Raw genomic sequence first — 18,714 nt, 5'->3', positions numbered from 1 at the left:
GCGGGGGGGAGAGGGGCAAGCTCATAGAGGTGCTTATTTTGCTCAACGAACCCCCCCACCCATGTCATTGTTGTGCTCAAGATGACCACAGGGGGGCATGGGGATAATTTGATTTTTAATCTGACATGACTCCCAGCTAATAGTCAGATTCCTCAGTTTATTAATCTGATATGACTTGTGCTCGAAATTCAGAAAGCACTACCCCCCCCCCCCCCCCCCCCACCACCCGAGACCAGAGGAAGCAGCTTCCCCCAGGGGTGCTGGTGTCAACAAGGGGCACCACTGGGGGAATCTCATCATCTGGGGGGAGGCGTCTGCCGAGGCCTCGGCTGACAGCACCGCACCAGAAAGTTCAGGAATAAAGACGGCAGCAACTGGGATGGCAGGCAACACATCACATCAAAGTGGGGGGAATGAGAAAGCATAGGAAAGTGTCACGTCTGCAGGCCACCAGCTTAACCGGGACCAGCTGTTGTACCACGGAGGGGGAGGCCTGGTCAGCCTTTTTTTTGGCCTCCTCTGAACTTTTTGGGGAGGAATACGAACCCGTAGGCCAGCCCGCCCGCCGCCCTGCCATGCTTCCGGGATGATGAGGAGTCACCCCTCCTCTGTCACTCACACACATGCACACACACTCTCTCTCTTCTCAGGCCACACACAGAAGGACACCTTCTGCACCGCTGCCTCCGCTGGTGCAGCCCGCGGTGGGGGCTCAGCGGAGCCTCCGGTATCCCGGCCCTTTCATTATGACGTCATGCCTGCATGGGTGCCCAACTGCAGACGTGACACTGAATCAGAGGTCAGTGCGCGGCTGGTGCAGGCTGTAAGGTCACACTCACATGCTCGTCACATTTACATGGCACTCAGCCCCGGTCAAAGGTCGGGGTCAAAGATCACATATATGGGGAGGGGAGGCAAGGAAACAGAGATGACACAGGGAAATTGGGGGGGGGGGGGTTGTATTTGCTAGCCACTCATTGGTAACACAAGGGCTGACAGATCAGTTGTCTGACCACCCCCCACCCCCCCGACTGTGTGTGTATGTGTGTGAGGGTTTGTGTGCCAGCATGTGTGAGTGTGTCTGTATATATGAGTGTGTATACAAGTGTGACCGTGTATTTATGTACAGTTCTGTACAAAAGTCAATGGCCACCACCGAGAATTACGTTAAAGGCTATTCATCTGGCTGCAAAGTGTATATCTGCTCAGAGAAAGAAAACAATTACAATATATGCAAGTGTGCAATAACACAATAAAAAGTTATTTTTTTAAAAGAGACTTACACTATCCAAAATAGCGTATCTCGCGATATCTTGCTGGATAGCTAGATGAACACCACTTCAGTTCCCAAACCTCTCCTCACTTAATTAATTAATGAGGACTCTTGCGAGGACCTTAAGACATCCGGGTCCTAGTCCTGGCTCTCAAACTGAGAGCATGGTTGTCAAAACATCTGAGGTAAACAAACCATTTGGACCTCATTCTGATTCATCCTGGGCCTCATCTCCAAAGGCCTCGACTCACGACGCCTCTGTTCATGAGGTATGAATTATCCAAACAAGGTGTGGTCAAGTTCAGCAAATGTGGGGGTGTACTGGATAGCTGCTGCAAATGCGGGGGTGTACTGGATAGCTGCTGCAAATGCGGGGGTGAACTGGATGGCTGCTGCAAATGCGGGGGTGTACTGGATGATTTCTGCAAATGCGGGGGTGTACTGGATGGTTTCTGCAAATGCAGGGGTGTACTGGATGGCTGCTGCAAATGCGGGGGTGTACTGGATGGTTTCTGCAAATGCGGGGGAGTACTGGATGGCTGCTGCAAATGCGGGGGTGTACTGGATGGTTTCTGCAAATGCAGGGGTGTACTGGATGGCTGCTGCAAATGAGGGGGTGTACTGGATGGTTTCTGCAAATGCGGGGGTGTACTGGATGGCTGCTGCAAATGCGGGGGTGTACTGGATGGCTGCTGCAAATGCGGGGGTGTACTGGATAGCTGCTGCAAATGCGGGGGTGTACTGGATGGCTGCTGCAAATGCGGGGGTGTACTGGATGGTTTCTGCAAATGCGGGGGTGTACTGGATGGCTGCTGCAAATGAGGGGGTGTACTGGATGGTTTCTGCAAATGCGGGGGAGTACTGGATGGCTGCTGCAAATGCGGGGGTGTACTGGATGGTTTCTGCAAATGCAGGGGTGTACTGGATGGCTGCTGCAAATGCGGGGGTGTACTGGATGGCTGCTGCAAATGCGGGGGTGTACTGGATGGCTGCTGCAAATGCGGGGGTGTACTGGATGGTTTCTGCAAATGTGGGGGTGATCCAGGGTGAGCTTTAGAAAAGGCTAAGCTAACACACTTTGACAGACACAGACTCATTGCTTTACACTATCTTAAACATAATTTAGCCATTATTTTCTTTAGTCGAATAAGTCACACAATACTGAATATATGTGCTTGTGTACTTTGAGTGTAGTAATGTGAGGCTCATGCAGGAATTCGTGTCATGTCGATTTTTGTGTGACTGTGTGTGTGTGTTTTTTGTAGTTATTTCATTTTGGGGGGGCAGATTTCCCCACAGTGTGATAAAGACCTGTAACTTTTTTCCGTCCTCAGAAGGATAACGTCAATGTTATAAAAATCTGTGACTGCAATCAAAAACCTAAAAATGCCTGAAGCCTTGTATTTTGTTTGGTTGCTTATGGTTAAGGTTAGGGCTGGGTGGGGGTTAAGGTTGTCATTGCTGGGATTAAGGTTTTACCCTTAAAAATGAATGGAGAGTCCCCACAAAGATACTGTATGAGTACAAACTTTGTGTGTGTGTCTATATGTATAGCTGTCAGCGAATGGTACAGGACTGCTGTGATCACAAAGCCGCTTTGCGTTTGATATCTCTGAGTGACAGACAGCCCCACCCGTGCTGTTCCTCTCTTTCTCCGCCACTCTCTCCTTCCTCCTCTCCAGCCACAGTGGGCCACATTGTCAACACATCATGTTGCCACGGTAACGGTAAAAGGCAGCCCAGCCATGGCCAGCATGTGCTTTTCTGGATGGTCCCTTGTTCATAGGCGTGACGGGGAGCAGCATGTGAGCACTGTCCCCCCCCCCCCCCCCCCTGCTAGTTACTCACATGCTGAAAACCATCATGCTATCGACGCTGTACACGTGACTGGCTCACCAAAAATCTGTCAGGGTAAGTGAACGCCAGTGTGTCGGAAAAAACAAATAATCAAGATCATGCTTTCTAATTAAACCCTAAGCTCAGAAGAAACCTTCTGGCAATAATTAACTGCAATAAAAATAAAGCATCAGTTGTTTCTTTGTTACTTTCAAAATCATTTAAATTGTTAATGTTTCTTTTTGTTATTGTTTTTGACCTTCTTCTTCTTCTTCTTCTCCATATTATCATTATTATTACTATTGTTTTACTTAAGTATTTATCTGAAGGCTGAGGAAGGCTGTCCTGCTTAAGGAGCCAGCAGCGTTCCGGCTGGGTTTTGAAATCCCCGATGCTAAGTAAGTAAGAACGGCCTGCTACGCCTCCTGACGTCACCCACATGGACACGCCGCCTTTCCATTAACTCTCCTCGCCAGGGACACGCCCAGCACACCCCTAACGTGCCCGTCTCTTGCCGGCCCGACTCGACAGGCGGGACGAGAGACGGCATTTTCACGAGGCAGCGATGGTGAGACGCACAAGATGCTAAAGAGAGGCGGGGCCAGTCGAAGAGGCGCTCGTTAGACACGGCATGTGGTCCCTTTTAAATAGCGGAGCCCTGGAAGGAAAACAAAGGGGCTTTAATGGCATAAAGGCTTTTAAAAATATATGAAAGTCATTGAAATTCCCCAGCAGTTGAGTCAGTCAGGACTGGGGCTGGTTTCTGGGTGGGTGGGGGCCGAACCTCCCCCACACATGCAGTGGTGACCTCGTACAGGCTGAAACATACGCGCAGCACGTCTGCCCGGCACATGTCCCTCGTGAAATCCTGCACGCTTCCTCTGGCTATCGATCTTTGACATTTCTCTATGTTGTGGAACATCTCCCTAGGCTTCTGCCTCTTAAAGACCATGGAACTCCTCGCACCTCTTCACCTACTTTGGCGAATCCACCACCAATTATCGCGCTTCTCTTGTTTTTCCACTGCATGTGTCTCTGCTCTTTGTGGTTCTCCCCACTTAATCTAACATCTTCCTGTGGTAAACCACCTCCCCCACAGAATGGACTTACACTGTCCCACCCCCTCAGGTTGAAAAACATCCAGCCCCCAAAGGCCTGATCCATGATTCAGTGTCTCTCTCTCTCTAATCAGACTGCTGTTATACTGCTTCTTTGTTTATATTAGTAGTTGTGTGTCTTTTTTAAAGTCAACAGTGATGTTCAGCTGCCTTAGTAAACCCCTTATTGCTTGCTCTTATGTCTGCTCCTGCCTCCGTCGTGTTTCGGAACGTGACAATAATTACCCTAATGTAACATAGGCACAACATACTTGACACACATGAAAAAAATTATACTTGAACTTGAATTAGCCCAACATGTTACAGAATGTGTAAAGTTGAAATATCAGACATAATAACAATACCGCAAACAAATAATGTCATAGAGCGCTTTGCATGAACATGCAAGAGGGTTGGTCCTGTGTGGAATTATAAGACAGAAATTGCTTTATACCTGTTATGAAAGTGTTTAATATTTCAACTTTAAACATTCTAAAACATGTTGGGTACACTTTAAGATAACATTTTATTTCATTCTTTTGTGACATATTTAAGGGATGGTGGTGCAGTGGTTAGCACTGTTGCCTCACACCTCTGGGACCCGGGTTCGAGTCTCCGCCTGAGTCACATGTGTGTGGAGTTTGCTTGTTCTCCCCATGTCGTCGTGGGGTTTCCTCCGGGTACTCCGGTTTCCCCCCATAGTCCAAAAACATGCTGAGGCTAATTGGAGTTTCTAAATTGCCCATAGGTGTGCATGTGTGAGTGAATGGTGTGTGTGTGTCCTGCGATGGGCTGGCCCCCCATCCTGGGTTGTTCCCTGCCTCGTGCCCATTGCTTCCGCGATAGGCTCCGGACCCCCCGCGACCCAGTAGGATAAGCAGTTTGGGAAATGGATGGATGGATGGATGTGACACATTTATAATATAGCACATATATCACATCAGGGTAATTACAGTGGCATGCATAAAAATTTTTTGCTTTAGTACAAATTTTTACAACTTAATGATAAATTTACACAGATTGTTACCTTTTACTTCGCATATTAGCATGTCAGACAAAGCAACTAACCTCTTCATTGAAAGATTAAAAGCTGAAATGTCATATGGTAGTAAATATTTAACACAAGAGACAAGATACATGAACAAATAGTAATGCATTACAGAGTGAACCCATTGCCCTTCAATGGAGAAGTATTAGCCTGCCTTAGTACTGAAAGACCTTTTTAAACACGTACCAGGGCTGCCAACCTCCACGCATCTGGCGTGATGCTAACGCTTTCTGACTCTCATGCTCTCGCAAGAAATCTTACAGCAAATTTATATTATTACATTATAAACCTAAAATTACACACATCAAAGGGGTTGGGTGGTTCGCAAACCATATAGGCTACTTACAAGGTAATATAACTGCTACATACATGTAAATGAGAAATGTATTGAGAAATGACTTGGTCTCAAATTGAAAATCTCACGCCAGCCAGCTGAGCAAAGCTGGCAACACCGCATGCATTTGTACCATGTTGACGCAGTATAAAAATGCATGTCAATGCGGCTTTTAATGCGAATGTTCCGTAGCAAGTGCCGTTGTAAACAGCGTATAGAGGGGAAAATACCACGTTGAGACATATTTTCTGTCCCGACCTTACATACTCACATTTATCGACCAAATTTTCAAAGACAGAATTATAGAAGTGCAAGCAAAAAGGTGTTCATCGAGGCATTAAATGTAATTAACGTAGAAAAACAATTCCATCTGGCCGATTTTTGCTCCACTACTTCTATCTGTTTTCCTCGCACTTCTGCGTAGCTGGAATTCCATAACGCCTGTTGTTTGTGTCATGGTCACATGATCAGTGACTATCTGATGTCAAACTTAAAGCATCATTGCAGAGCAGTAAAGTCAACTTGTCAACTAGCCGACTTGTCTGTGTGGAAGCAAAAAAGTGTCTGGGACACTGCCCTAGTGTACATATCCATCACTGTAATATCCATCACTGTAATATCCATCACTGTACCCAGTCCTTCACAGGGCTCACGCACAAATACAGACACACACACAGTCAAACATTTGCACACTAAAGGTCATCATCTCACTGGAAAAGTCAGACTAACACACAAGTCCTTGCAGTGGGTGCCCTACAAAAACAGAATCCCAAAAAGTCCAAATGAGGCACCAGATTCACCCCAACTTGTGAAATCGCCTCGAGGAAGTGTGACGTAGACGTCCTTCTGCTGGAGGACCAATGGAAGAAGGAGAGAGATTCCCGACATTCCTGCCGCCACCTCCGGACATCTGGACGCCACATGTTTCCCACTCTCTGACATGTGGAACTCCAGATGGGGGACGTGACACCCAGACTTGTGGGGGCCCTTAGAAATAGGAATTCCTTATCTCCACGCACAGTAAAGCAGAAGGAAGCCCCCGCACCCCATAGGAGACCTCATTAAGTCACCAGATTTCTTAATCAACGCATCGCTGCTTTCTGTTACAGGCGTCCAAGTCAAAACGAAGGCTTAGCCAGGCTTTCAGGCTCTGCTAAATACTCCAGACCTTCCCAGCAGAGAGCCTGGGGCCTGATGGCCCCAGTCCACTTCATAATAAAACCAGCATGAGGCGGAACAGTCCGGGCCCACGTTCCCTTCATGCAGGCTGGGAAGTGACACAGCAAACGGAGAAAACGCGCTACCATGTGGACCAGAGGGTGCCATCAAATTAGCGGCTTCTGCCTAATAAAACCAGCCAGTTTATCCCTAATTAACCAGTCCTGCCAGGTAATCGCCTGCCAGAAAATGATTGCTGGTGACTATACCTCCTATGAAGCAAAACTGTAGGTGTTTTTTTGGTATGTCACATTAAAAAGGGGCGTGTACCTTTTACTCTGTGGTAGCCAATAAGTGAGCAACAGGAAGCCATTGTCACCTATGTCTGCTAGAAACATGCTGCATGCTGTGCATGCTGCCCCCTGATAGGGTGTTTAAGGATGTGCCAATCAGCAATGTTACTGGCATAAATTGGTGGGATGGCTAGTATCAGTGATCAGTCCTTTACTGGTATTGCTTCAGTGAAATATTCATCTCTGTGAAGTGAATTGAATTTAATTATCGCTTAATCATTTACCAATCATTGCTTACCAATGGATCGATACGATTCGCTGCTGGCAGCCTGTAGGAGGGTGCCAGCCGCTTACAACGGCCATTCTGGCCAATGACATTGTGTCGCGCCCGCTCTCGAGCCCTGCGCCGACTGGCTTACGCCTTAAGTTCTGCCGCTTTCCGTCACGCCCCCCGAAGCTGACATGCTTCGCGGTGACATATCCTCAGGGACTCGTGTCACGCAGCCAAAAAGTACAGAAGGCGAAGCTTTGCATATCTGCTGGTCATCAATCAGGGCCTGTCAGACTGTGGAGGACTTGCTCGTAGAAGCATAAAGGGGTCGTCTGTGAAGTGGTGCTTGGGGAGGGCTGTACAAAGGCTTAAGTCTACGTCTTATACCCTGTGAGTCCCATTAAACAACAGAGAGGGCCAACCACCCACGCACACACACACCCAGAACCTCTGTATCCCTCAAAAGATCATAGAAATGTGCTACCCTGTCTGGGGAGAGAAGAAAAGACCGTCTCTACTTGCTGGTCTACCCACAAGAGTTGTAAACACGACAACAAGCTACACAGATAGCAGGCAGATTCGGTTTAGTCCGCGGACTTAGCATAATAAGTTTCAAAAAAAGGGTAAAACTGATTAAATATACATGAGCATTTAATAACATTCAGTGTGCCTATTGGGTAATTCATTATGACGTCGTGAACGACTCACCGAATCCGAAGCTACCCGCAGCCGGAATGGGTGCTGATTGGACGGTGGTGGAGGTGTAGAGTCCAGTGACCAGAAAGCCATCGAAGGCAGTGTTGGTGGAGATAGTCACTGGGGAAAAAAGAATAAAATTATTAAGCAATAAGAAAACATTGTTAAATAACATCTATGAAAACTGGAACAATGTCAAACAAAACGAGATTGATCATGTTAAGGATCTCAGACCAATGTTCATATTCAATGTTTATATTGTTCTAATGGATACTTGTGCTCATCTGCACTCAAATATACAATCAGAACTTATCTCCTTCACACAGGGGTAGGCAGCTCGGCTTCTGGAGCGTCAGCATCCAGCAGGTTTTCCATCCTACCTGCTCTCTGATGAACCACACCTGATCTCAGGCAGACAGTTACTCATCGGGTCGGACAGAAGACCTGCTGGATACCGGCACTCCAGGATCAGGACTGCCTACCCCTGTATTAGAGGGTTAGCATAATACGGTGGAGGTGGAGCAGTGGATAGTGTCCAGGGGTAAAGGCTCGAATGCTGTGTGTGTGGAGTTGACGCATTCTCCTGAAGTGACACTCCAATTCCTCCCACTGTCCAAAGACACGAAGGCTAACTGCAATACAGAAGCAGAGAGTAAAAATCCAGACCAAGATTTTGTTTCAACCAACCAGCTGAGTCCTCTGTGACTGTGATTCTTTATACTCAGCTAGTTGGTTGAAACAAAATCTTGGTCTGGAGAATTACTCTCTGGGCCAGAACTACCCACCTCTGCCACTGAGTGTGTGAACGCGTGCCTGTGTGTGCCCTCAGATGCCCTGGCATCCTGTCCAAGGTATTGTGCCCCAGGCACTCAATAAACAGCTAGTAGATGGATAGATTAATAGAGTCTGAGAGTGACATATAAGCACTGCGACACTGACGTACTAGAGTACTTCATCTCTGTTGACAAACATGTGCCCTGGCTGCTGTCAAAGATCCTAGGCCTGGGACGTTCCATCACTGAGGATTGTGGGAAAACACCTTACTCTCCACGCCGCTTAAACGCTGCCCCAGACGGCCCGCTCGCGCTTGAAGACCAAGAGGGAACTGAGACGATGTGGAAATATAGCCAAGTTCCACTACGGCGAGACCAAAAGCCCAGGAATGACGGTGAAATACAATACGCATAATTATCCCACTGCCGCCAAATCCCATTCAGTCCTAGGAATAATATGGAAAGAGGACAGACATTCCAGGGTGTTCAGGGGAACAGGAGTGTGCTGCCTGGACCCTCATCCTGAGGGGAACAATGTATTTTCCACTCTGGGAAAGGCCCGGAGATTAACTGGAACATGGTCTGCCGAGTGGATAGGGGAACCACGGAGGCTGCAGAGCATCAGCAGCTGAGCGTCACCTCCAAGGCAGCCCTGCAGGGGGCGGGGTTAAATAGAAATTGAGTATGTGTCTGGCCCCCAGTTGGTCTGGGTGCATCAGAACCTGGGGAAGGGTTACTGCCAGTGTATTTACACGTCTCACCTGCAGGGGGGGCCATTTGACTTTGGCTTCTGTTTGTTGGGCACGTGGCCCCAGAGTAAAAACACCACAGCCCGTGTGGATGGCCGGCCCCTGGTGTCTCTGGATCTCCAACAACATTACAGCCTCAATAATTCATCACCCCTCCCTCCTACCGCAATATGAAAACGTGTCCTTTCTGCCTTTGAAGCCTGCGGCCCTCAAACAAAGTATAAAAAAGAAGAACCGCACAAATCACACGAAGTAAGACTCAGACGGGCGACTCTTGATCCAGTTAATGCTGGGCATCGCAGTCCCAGAGAGGGGTGAAGTCAGGTGACCAGCGCTGGTTCGCATCCCTTGCACCTTATTAGCCCTTATAATGTAAAACAGAGTTGAGTTTCCTGCCAGTGCTGCTTCCTGCTGTCTGCGAGCACACCCAGCCGTAACCCTTTCCTGACCCTTACACCAGCACATGCTCATTCTCACTGTCACAAGCAGGCCTGCGACTCAAATTCTTAATTCTTCTAAATAAGAAGGTATGTATTGTGTACATGTGTCTACGGGGGAAGCAACAGCTGCTGCTGTTTAAACTTCAGTATGACCCTGTTTCAGTAACACTGAGATGGAACTTAGCAAACATGCGCACTCACATGCAGACACACACTCACGCACACACACACACACACACACTACCGTGCAGAACAAATCCCGCACTCCAGATGACCTGATGTTCCGTGGATGCCTGATCTCCATCTTCTAGCCTCTCTTTCTCTCTCACTCTCTCTCTCTCTCGCTCTCCACCCTGGAGAACCTGCACACAGGTTCATCTAGTCAATAAAAAATGTGAGATTAAATTATTCAGTCTTGCTCCAGAGAAGGAAGAACAGAAATTCCCAACACAGCATAGAGAGCCAGTTTTGCACTAGATTAGACCCACCACAATTGCAAGCTGCATGCCATATCAGACAGGTGTCTCCCTGACCATTAGGGGGCGCCAGCAGGAGGGCAGGTCTGACTATTCACAGTGGAGAGATGTTGGTCTCAGGGGTAACACAGCAGGACTCCAGAGAAGTCCGTGTTTCTTATGGCATTTGTCAAGGGCTTATTGATTAAATGACTGTTCATTTGTTATTGCTGCTCCAGATTTCCTCATATAAAACATAATGACACACACACAACAAACCAGGTCACCTGCTCTGGTCCTCAGTACAACCAGTGAGGTGGGACCACACCCACATCCAAATGCCTGGAACTCTACAGTTCTCCTTGGGGACGAGAGTTTGAACATCACCAGGCCATAAGGTTGACAGCATCTGGGAGAGTTCAAGAGAGACCTTTGGCTCCAATTAGAGAATGTCAGCCGGCCACCAGTAACAGGAGTCGCAATCGGGGTGGAGCGAGGAAGGTGAAGGTGGAGGGTCACAGGGTAACTGAGTAATTAGGCGGCACGGCCATCCTGCCTCCGTCGTGCGGTTTGACACACGCATTGAGAACATTACCAAGCTCTGTGAGACCGGTAGCTTGTCAAAGCTAGTCTTTGATTACCTACTTATGGCACCGTATCTTCTTCACCTGAGTCTCGATCTTCCTATATGGAGAGATTCCCATTTAAATTAAGCAACGGGTGACACCAAAACAGCTTCCTTACAAAGCTACAGCCCACCACAGTGATCGCCATAACAACCAGAGATATATTTTGGGTTGAAATCGCTGATATTGCCATGTCCTCCACAAAGATCAAGGGGGCGAAACTCTTGCTACTTGCTACACGTCAAGGTGAAGTATCAGGGGCGTGATCATTGTCCCACGGTGATGTGGGATGTGCTGGGGTGCTGTAGGTCAACCGCAGGACCCGGAATGTTCCAGAAAGCCAGCCCCGTGTGACATTTAAGTGACCTCATCTCCCCTTAAGGTAATGCTATTCTCAAATAAACCACAGAGCACTTAAATTTGTTTGCAAACAGTTACGAAACCCCTTAAAGTTCAGCTTAGATAAAACATATTGCTTTTTAGATTAATGCTCCTCTGCGAGTCTGATTGCTAGATCCCTTGAGACGCTATTAGCACCTTGGAAGGAACGTTCCCGTCTGGCCAGGATCAGTGAGGACGTGGTTCTGGGAGAGCAGAAGAAGCCGGTTGGGCCTTGAGACACTGCAGAAGCAGAGTACTTACATTGGCAGGGGAGTGGCACATTACCTCATTCGACTGGTAACACCAATAACACTCGCGGCATGGGAGTGGTTTTCGGCGTCTAGGTGGAGCCCTGGCAAACTTCACCGGCTGGCCAGTATGAGGTAAGTCACAGGAGGCTGGAGCATGGCTGATTAAAAGCAGGGCATGCCTCAAAGAGCTTTGGCATCCATTTAATGCTACTCATCCATGGTTTTGGACAGAATTCGTGTGCATGTAGCATGTCCCCTTCAAAGACGGGGACCCGGCGTGCAGGAGGGTTTCGTGGGATCCACCTGGACCGCTTTCCCAAACAAACAATGCATGAAGGAGAAAGATCTTTCACATGGAGAATTCAGGACCTTCTAATTTCTGTATATTATATTGTTGTTGTGGTGTTGATTTACCAGTTATTTTAACGAATGTGGCTTTTCCCCCCCAGTGTTTATTTAACACACATAGAGTTTATAGAATTCTCTCATTGTTGATGCCCTCAGTGACTGTATTACCTCCTCAGTGTTGATACCCTCAGTGTTAGTGAGACTCTCTCGGTGTTATTTAAATGTTAACACTCTCAGTTTTACAGGACTTACATAAGCTGAGTGCAGCAGCCTGTACTGTAATCTGATCACCTCTCAAACTCACATAAAGAAAATTTCCGTCATATAAAGCACAAAATTCTTTAAACCCCTGTGACAACGACTGCCAGCCAGATGGATTTTTATGTCTTTCATATTGTTCTTTTTCCACTGGATGAAGACAACTGGACAGGTGACCTGTGCTGCTTCGTCACTGGTAAATACCAAAATGTAAATCGCGCGGGAATTGAAGGCGGGCACTTTGCAGTCACGCGCCTCCACGGCCTGAGCAGCCTCTCACGTGGCCCCAGGACTTCCTGTCCGGTCAGCTGTGCACATCCACTGCTGTCGGCCTCGGGTGCCAGATGCAGGAAGGCTGGTACACCCCCGGCGACCCTCGATGGGGAGCACAAAAAGAATCATCAACAAAAAGCAACTGTGGAAAAATTTTGAGGGCCATCTCCCTATTTTAAAGAAATCCCATAATTTATGAATTTCTCCTTTTGAGGTTTTCTGGGATTGGGATAACTTTTCTTCATTCAGTTTGGAAAGTGGCCCTGTTGGATGTGTGTGTGCGTGAGAAAGAGAGAGAGAGACAGAGAGAGAGGCCCTGTCTCCCTCTGGACACAGTGTGGTGACCCTCAATTGCACTCCATTACATTCACACAAGCGTGAGAATTAACCTCGTAATCCCATCATAATCGCATCTGCTTTGGGTCCAACCCCGGAGTCCTCAGGACACTCACTGAGCCACCTTGCATGACGGCTCTGGGTTCTTTCCTGCCGGAATCTTGCCAAGGAACTCAGTCGAAAAGGGTGACGATAGCCAGGGCGGTGACCAAAGCCGGCAAAGGCTAATCGAGGTCAAGAGGAACAAATGATCTCCCGTTGCCAAGTGTAACTTAGCAACAGATAGAGTTTCCTGCAAGTTCTTTGGCACGTCATCAACGGGGCCAAACAAACCAAAAATTCCAAGAAAATGGCGTGTCATACATTTGATGTCCTGTATCTCACACAATGGGGCAAAAATACCCATTTTTATTCACTAAGATTGTCTTCTGATGTAAATGATGGACCCCTGGGTCGTGCCCACATGTACTACCCACTCCCGTGAAATCTGGCATGTCAAAATCCAGTGAGAACCCAGCTCTGAGATGGAGTCTGTCACAGGGGCAGTATGTTTGGCTAACCGGCTAGCCAGCTATGGCCTTCTCACTGCCCTGTACATTAATTTAGTTTTTGAGAAATCTGAGGGAGGGTGCGGCGGGGGGTGGGAGGGGGGGAGAGGAACGACAAACCTGCCCCTGCACAGGAGGGTGTGTGCAGAGTACGTGCCCATGGCGTGGCATCTGCAGTCTTCAAACCCAGTAAGCGACTTTCACGCTAAGCCACTTTGCAGCCCTTTGATCTGCATTCATCCGCTTCGTGGGGCTGGAGTGTCTATCACACCCTTATTATCATTTCTGAGACCTGTAACTGTCTGAACTCAGAGCTCAGACATCCTACCAGGGAGCTCAGTGCCGGGAAAAGCAGAAACCAGTAACCGTCCTTGAAAGCCGACCGGAGATCTGCGTATAACCAAGGGAACAGAGTAAGTGCAGCCCATACGGTGACCTTACGCCGCATTTGGCTCAGAACACCATAGATTACAAAAAACCACCGAGCTACATGATGAAACACTGAAGCAAACGGGCCGACGCTGAGCTACGTCACTGCGCGGGTCTGAACTCTGACAGAGTCTCCTTCGTGCTCCTTCACCTTTAAATCCTAAACACGGCATCTGCGGAGCCCTAAACTATAAATCAGTATTCCGCTCTCTCTCCCCGAAATGGTCTCACACTTAAGGTATATGGTTTCCATTTGGTGTTTCAGCATCAGGCGGGTTAAGGGTCCCTTCTTGTCTTGTACATGATTATTCCCATTTGGGAAATATATTAATCACCCACTTTGCGTCGGATTCCAGAGCCTGTCAGTATAAAACTGCTGAATTGGTTAAAAGAGCTCGTGCAAAGGTTAAAGATGACAGTGAAGCTCAACAGCCTGGCTTATTTACCGTCAACAGGCACATTATCGCAGTGATTATCTATAAATAAAATAATGACACGGTTTATGATTAAAACAAGCTGACGCCTGACGGACCAGTAATCACACCACAGTGCTGCCAGATTAGAAAACCCTATCCGTCTTGTCGGAGTGCCTCACAGCCGAAGGAAATTAAAGGTGTACCCTTTAACACGTAATGCTTGGAAGCAGAAATATTCCAGGAAGGAGATTTTAAAATTCATCACACAGATTTTTCTTTTACACGCAAATCTGCTTCATCCATCAAAACAATGCGGTGAGACTGAAACGATACAGCACAGAAACGAGAAAACACCCCCCCCCCCCACCCCCCAGAGCCCAAAACACGGAATATTTATGGAGGGTGCAATTAAATATAATCATTTCATCTGAACTCTTTTCCAATTCTCATCTCCTTGTTAGCAATTTAGCCTAACGGGGGTCATTCAGTGACCTGTGGGGCGGGGGGTGGGGGGGGATTGTAATGGGAGGATGCTGGCTCGGGGTACGAAAGCCTGAAGAAAGATTGATTAATGTGAGATGGTGGTGCTGGTCAGTGGGGGGGGGCACAAACAGGGAGGGAGGCAAAGCTGGGGGTGATATATCAGAGGGGCCTCATGTATTTTTAATTTTGTACTTTTACTGAGCCGGGAGCATGATGGATTTCGTTCAGACCCCCCCCCCCCCCACCACCACCACCACCACCCTTGCATAAACACCCCCCCCAACCCTCTCTCCGTCTTCCTCCACCCTCCCAAGACACAGCAGTCCGTCACACAATTGTCAAAGGGCAGGAAAGCTACCCCTCTTTGGGGTTCGAATTGGCCGTTGGTAGGCACGTCCATTAGTATGCGGCGTGAATAACATGTAAAAGTGCAACTATATAAGAAAAAAAAAAGAGATGAAAGAGGATTGCGAAGATTCACAGGGAGGAGACGACCGAGCGAGAATCTCGCAGAGATTCTAATGCTGGCTGGTCAGGGGCTCTTCGGATGTGCTGTCATCGTCTAGGTTACTGCATCCATAGCCAAACGACCAATGGGAAACCGCTTAGTAACCGACCACCACTGGGTCCCTGAGAGAGAAAGAGTTCCTCGTTACTTTTTTGGTGGCTTGTATCGAGTCGGCCGATTGTTTTCAATTGTTTTAGCATGTGCCGTTCAGATTAGCAACAGAGGGAGTACCAGCAGGGGTGATCCTAGAATTGTTTATGGCGGGGGACATAAGACATAAGAGGGGCTATAATTCATACAGAAGGGCCAATATTATCATTAGCCAGTGATATGTTTTTAATCAGTGAGTGACAGAGAGGGGGCACATTGCAGACCAATCAGTTTTCAGCTGGGGCCAGTGTCCCTGTGGCCCCACCCCATATATGCCCCGTGGTACCATTATTACTCAGTAGCCCCACCCACTTAGGTGTGGCAGTATTCCCTCCTACCTCCACTCCACCCATGTCCCTTCTGGATTGGACCAGCCAGTGATCTCCTGGTCGTCCTTCTCTGTCCCTAGAAATACGGAGATGATACTAAAAGTAGACACACCCCCTCATTCTGTGACAGCACCCTTGGCGCCATGCCCCCCCCCCCCCCCCCACTGCAGCAAGGCCTTTGATGTCATTGATTCAGCTGATGCTATACTGAATGCTGCAGAAAATGTTCGAATCTATAGAGTCGAGCTTTGTCCTGCGGTGAAGTTCAAAATTATTTGTTTAGTTTCTGCAGAAACATCCAGACCACAGGTGAAGATTTCTCAGGAAAATGTGTAAATAAAACTAATTTTCTAATTGCTACATTTCTTTACTGGATTCAAGATCTAAAACTTGTGAATAACTCTTGTGAGGACATACAACAAAGACAGACTGAATTAGACTGAGGTATTGGGAAACCAGTAATGCTGAATAGGGGACTGATTTTTAATTAAAGTGTTGTTTCATTAATTATACATTTATGGCCTATGAATGGCATGTGGTCAATGGGAAACTCCTCTCAGATGCATCTTTCATATGTTGAAACAATCTATTTATATAACTGATGCACTAACACCTGTGCCCACAAAACCGCCTTCCTCCATCCACAGGAGACATTGTGAAAGCCTTAATGCCTAACCACTCAGGGAGCGTTATTGTTGGCCACAGAGAATGAGTTTCACTATTTATTTGCATGATCCTTATCCAGAGGATGCTTGCAACTGACACAAGACTAGATGGGTTAAGACGATCAGCAGAAATTTCCGGAACGAAGTGACCCCCTCGCCAAATAGCTCCAAAGGGACTGCAGAGGGGTGTAACAGAATCTCCGATGCACAGAAGCGGCAATCAAAACAGTTTCACACGTTTTCCCAGCCTGTGGGGAGACACCGAAATGCCCGCAGCCATCCGAGTCGGTGACCAGTCATCGCTCCTCGCTCGGCTCAGATTTCCGTCACTCGTCTCCTTGGCCGGGATCACTCTCCACCGAGTGCGTGACGCCGCCTCAGGGAGAAGCCGGTGGTAATTGCAGAGGTGCGACGTGAGAGCCAGTTTAATTTTTATTCTCCTGCGAGACCAAAGAAAGTAGACAGAGGCAGATCTGTTTACCCTAGGTAACTGTCATCATCAATGGCTTCATTTGGCAGCTTTGAACCTGCTTTTTCTGTGTTAAAAAACTTTTAATGTTTCATTTAACCTGAAAGAAAGACGGCAAAGGGTGAAAACATCTATGAAAAGTCAAGGAAAAAGTGTATTTTTCCTTCATTTATTAAAAAAGTACAAACTTTGTTTTTTCGGGCCCCTATATTCTTGAATGAAATCGGACCCCCTCCAAAGCAAGACCCATTCTGTCTTCAAGGCGCCATCGCATCGGAATCTCACATATTCCTCAGCCAGTCACTCATGCTTGAGTTTCCCTTTGGTGGCCACAAAGCCAGCCCCCATTCATGTCATATTCCATGTCGGTGACGGTCAGTCACCTCCGAAGGCTTTGGTGAAGCCCATTGCGTGGTTCCCCATATCCGCTCCTCCTGTGCTCTGTGATGCAGTGTAGAGGGTACAGCTCGTTCAAACTAATGGCTGACTCACTTGTGAAGCCTATGACCTACCAACAGGGCCCAGATGGGAAGCCCTTCTGTGGGCACAGTAAAGGCACCTGAATTCTTTCCAAGGGCGGAACGCTGAGCTTCAGCAGGCTGATTCTGTGCAGCACACCCTGCACCGCCCTTTGTTGGACTATCGCATCAATTTGCGAGAAAAATGAACTTTACTCATGACACACCCAGGCAGCAATAAGGTATCATCTTGGCATCTGAGACAATCAGTGTCCTGCACTCCTGGCTTCGCAGGAGACTCTAGCTTCACTGCCATGCTTTGTGAATCTGCAGAGACTCTGGGCAGAGTAGGCTGTTTTCATTTTACTGCAGGTAGTGAGCCACAGAGGAGAAGGACACATATCATGGGATTTGGACCAATCAGACACAACTAGAGAGTACCTAGACTGAGCCTAGACTGCACAAATTCTGATCTTTGTGGGGCCTGACACCTGAGTTCATAATGAGATTTTTGAGCTCAAATTGAGCAAAGAGCAACAAGATGGATTCCCGCTGCAGAAGCGCTGGCGTAGGCGTCGGGTGGAAGTACTAAATCTCCTTAGTCTCCAGCAAGGCAAACGAGGCGGGACGTGATCCAAGCACACAAAACTCTGAGAAGGATACATGGCATCCAGTCCAAGGACTACTTTAATGGATTCAAGAACATGGGGCCGCAAAAGGAAGCCAGTCGGGAACGAGTTTAGAACAGAACAAAGAAAACTCTCTCCAGTCCAGATGGTGGTGGGGGTTTGAAACAAGCTTCTTAGAAATGCAATGGAGGCTCAGTCTTTAGATTCACCCAAATCAACACGAGATAAAATTCTGCCAATATTTATGAAATTTCCAAACAAGAAAGACGGGGTCTTAAGCTGCCAGTTCAGGTTTGGAACGCTGCACATATTCTTTGTATAAGCTGGAGGTGGTGGGGCAAGCATCCAGGTCTGCTGTTAAGGTCTGCTGTCACTCTGCATTTTTCACAAAAACAGCTACACGATTACAGGAAGAGCTACTTCCCTCTCAAAAAAAACCCTTCAAAATAATCAACAGTCCCTGCACCCTCGATCCCTGAGGAGCTTAAAAAAAACAAGCAGTGGTCATTTTGGCGACACCCCCAGGAGTAACCTCACTCCGTCTCCCCCTGGCCACCCAGCCAGACAGGAAGGACCCCGGCGGTTCTCACACTGACTGGTTTAGGACCCAGAGAGGGCAGGACAGGGACTGCCGGAACCGAGAGTGATCAAATCCGTCTGATGAGCTCCACTGCTTCAACTGCCCAAGTGTACAGAAGAAGTAAACTGTGCATCCGGGCAATAGCCAGGTAATA

General features: G+C 47.9%; 1 protein-coding gene across 1 annotated transcript in view; it reads right to left on the bottom strand.

Moving 5' to 3' along the window:
- LOC125728350 (reelin-like) overlaps positions 1-18,714 on the bottom strand; it is an 84,487-nt gene that overhangs the window by 60,143 nt on the left and 5,630 nt on the right. Inside the window, exon 2 of the mRNA XM_049005328.1 lies at positions 8,019-8,126. Coding sequence (XP_048861285.1) covers positions 8,019-8,126 — 108 coding nt within the window. The remainder of the gene's footprint in view (positions 1-8,018; positions 8,127-18,714) is intronic.

Source organism: Brienomyrus brachyistius, unplaced genomic scaffold, assembly GCF_023856365.1.
Source record: "Brienomyrus brachyistius isolate T26 unplaced genomic scaffold, BBRACH_0.4 scaffold253, whole genome shotgun sequence".
Classification (NCBI taxonomy): Eukaryota; Metazoa; Chordata; class Actinopteri; order Osteoglossiformes; family Mormyridae; genus Brienomyrus; species Brienomyrus brachyistius.
The sequence above is the reverse complement of the archived record's forward strand: the minus strand, read 5'-3'. Positions and strand labels throughout refer to the sequence as shown.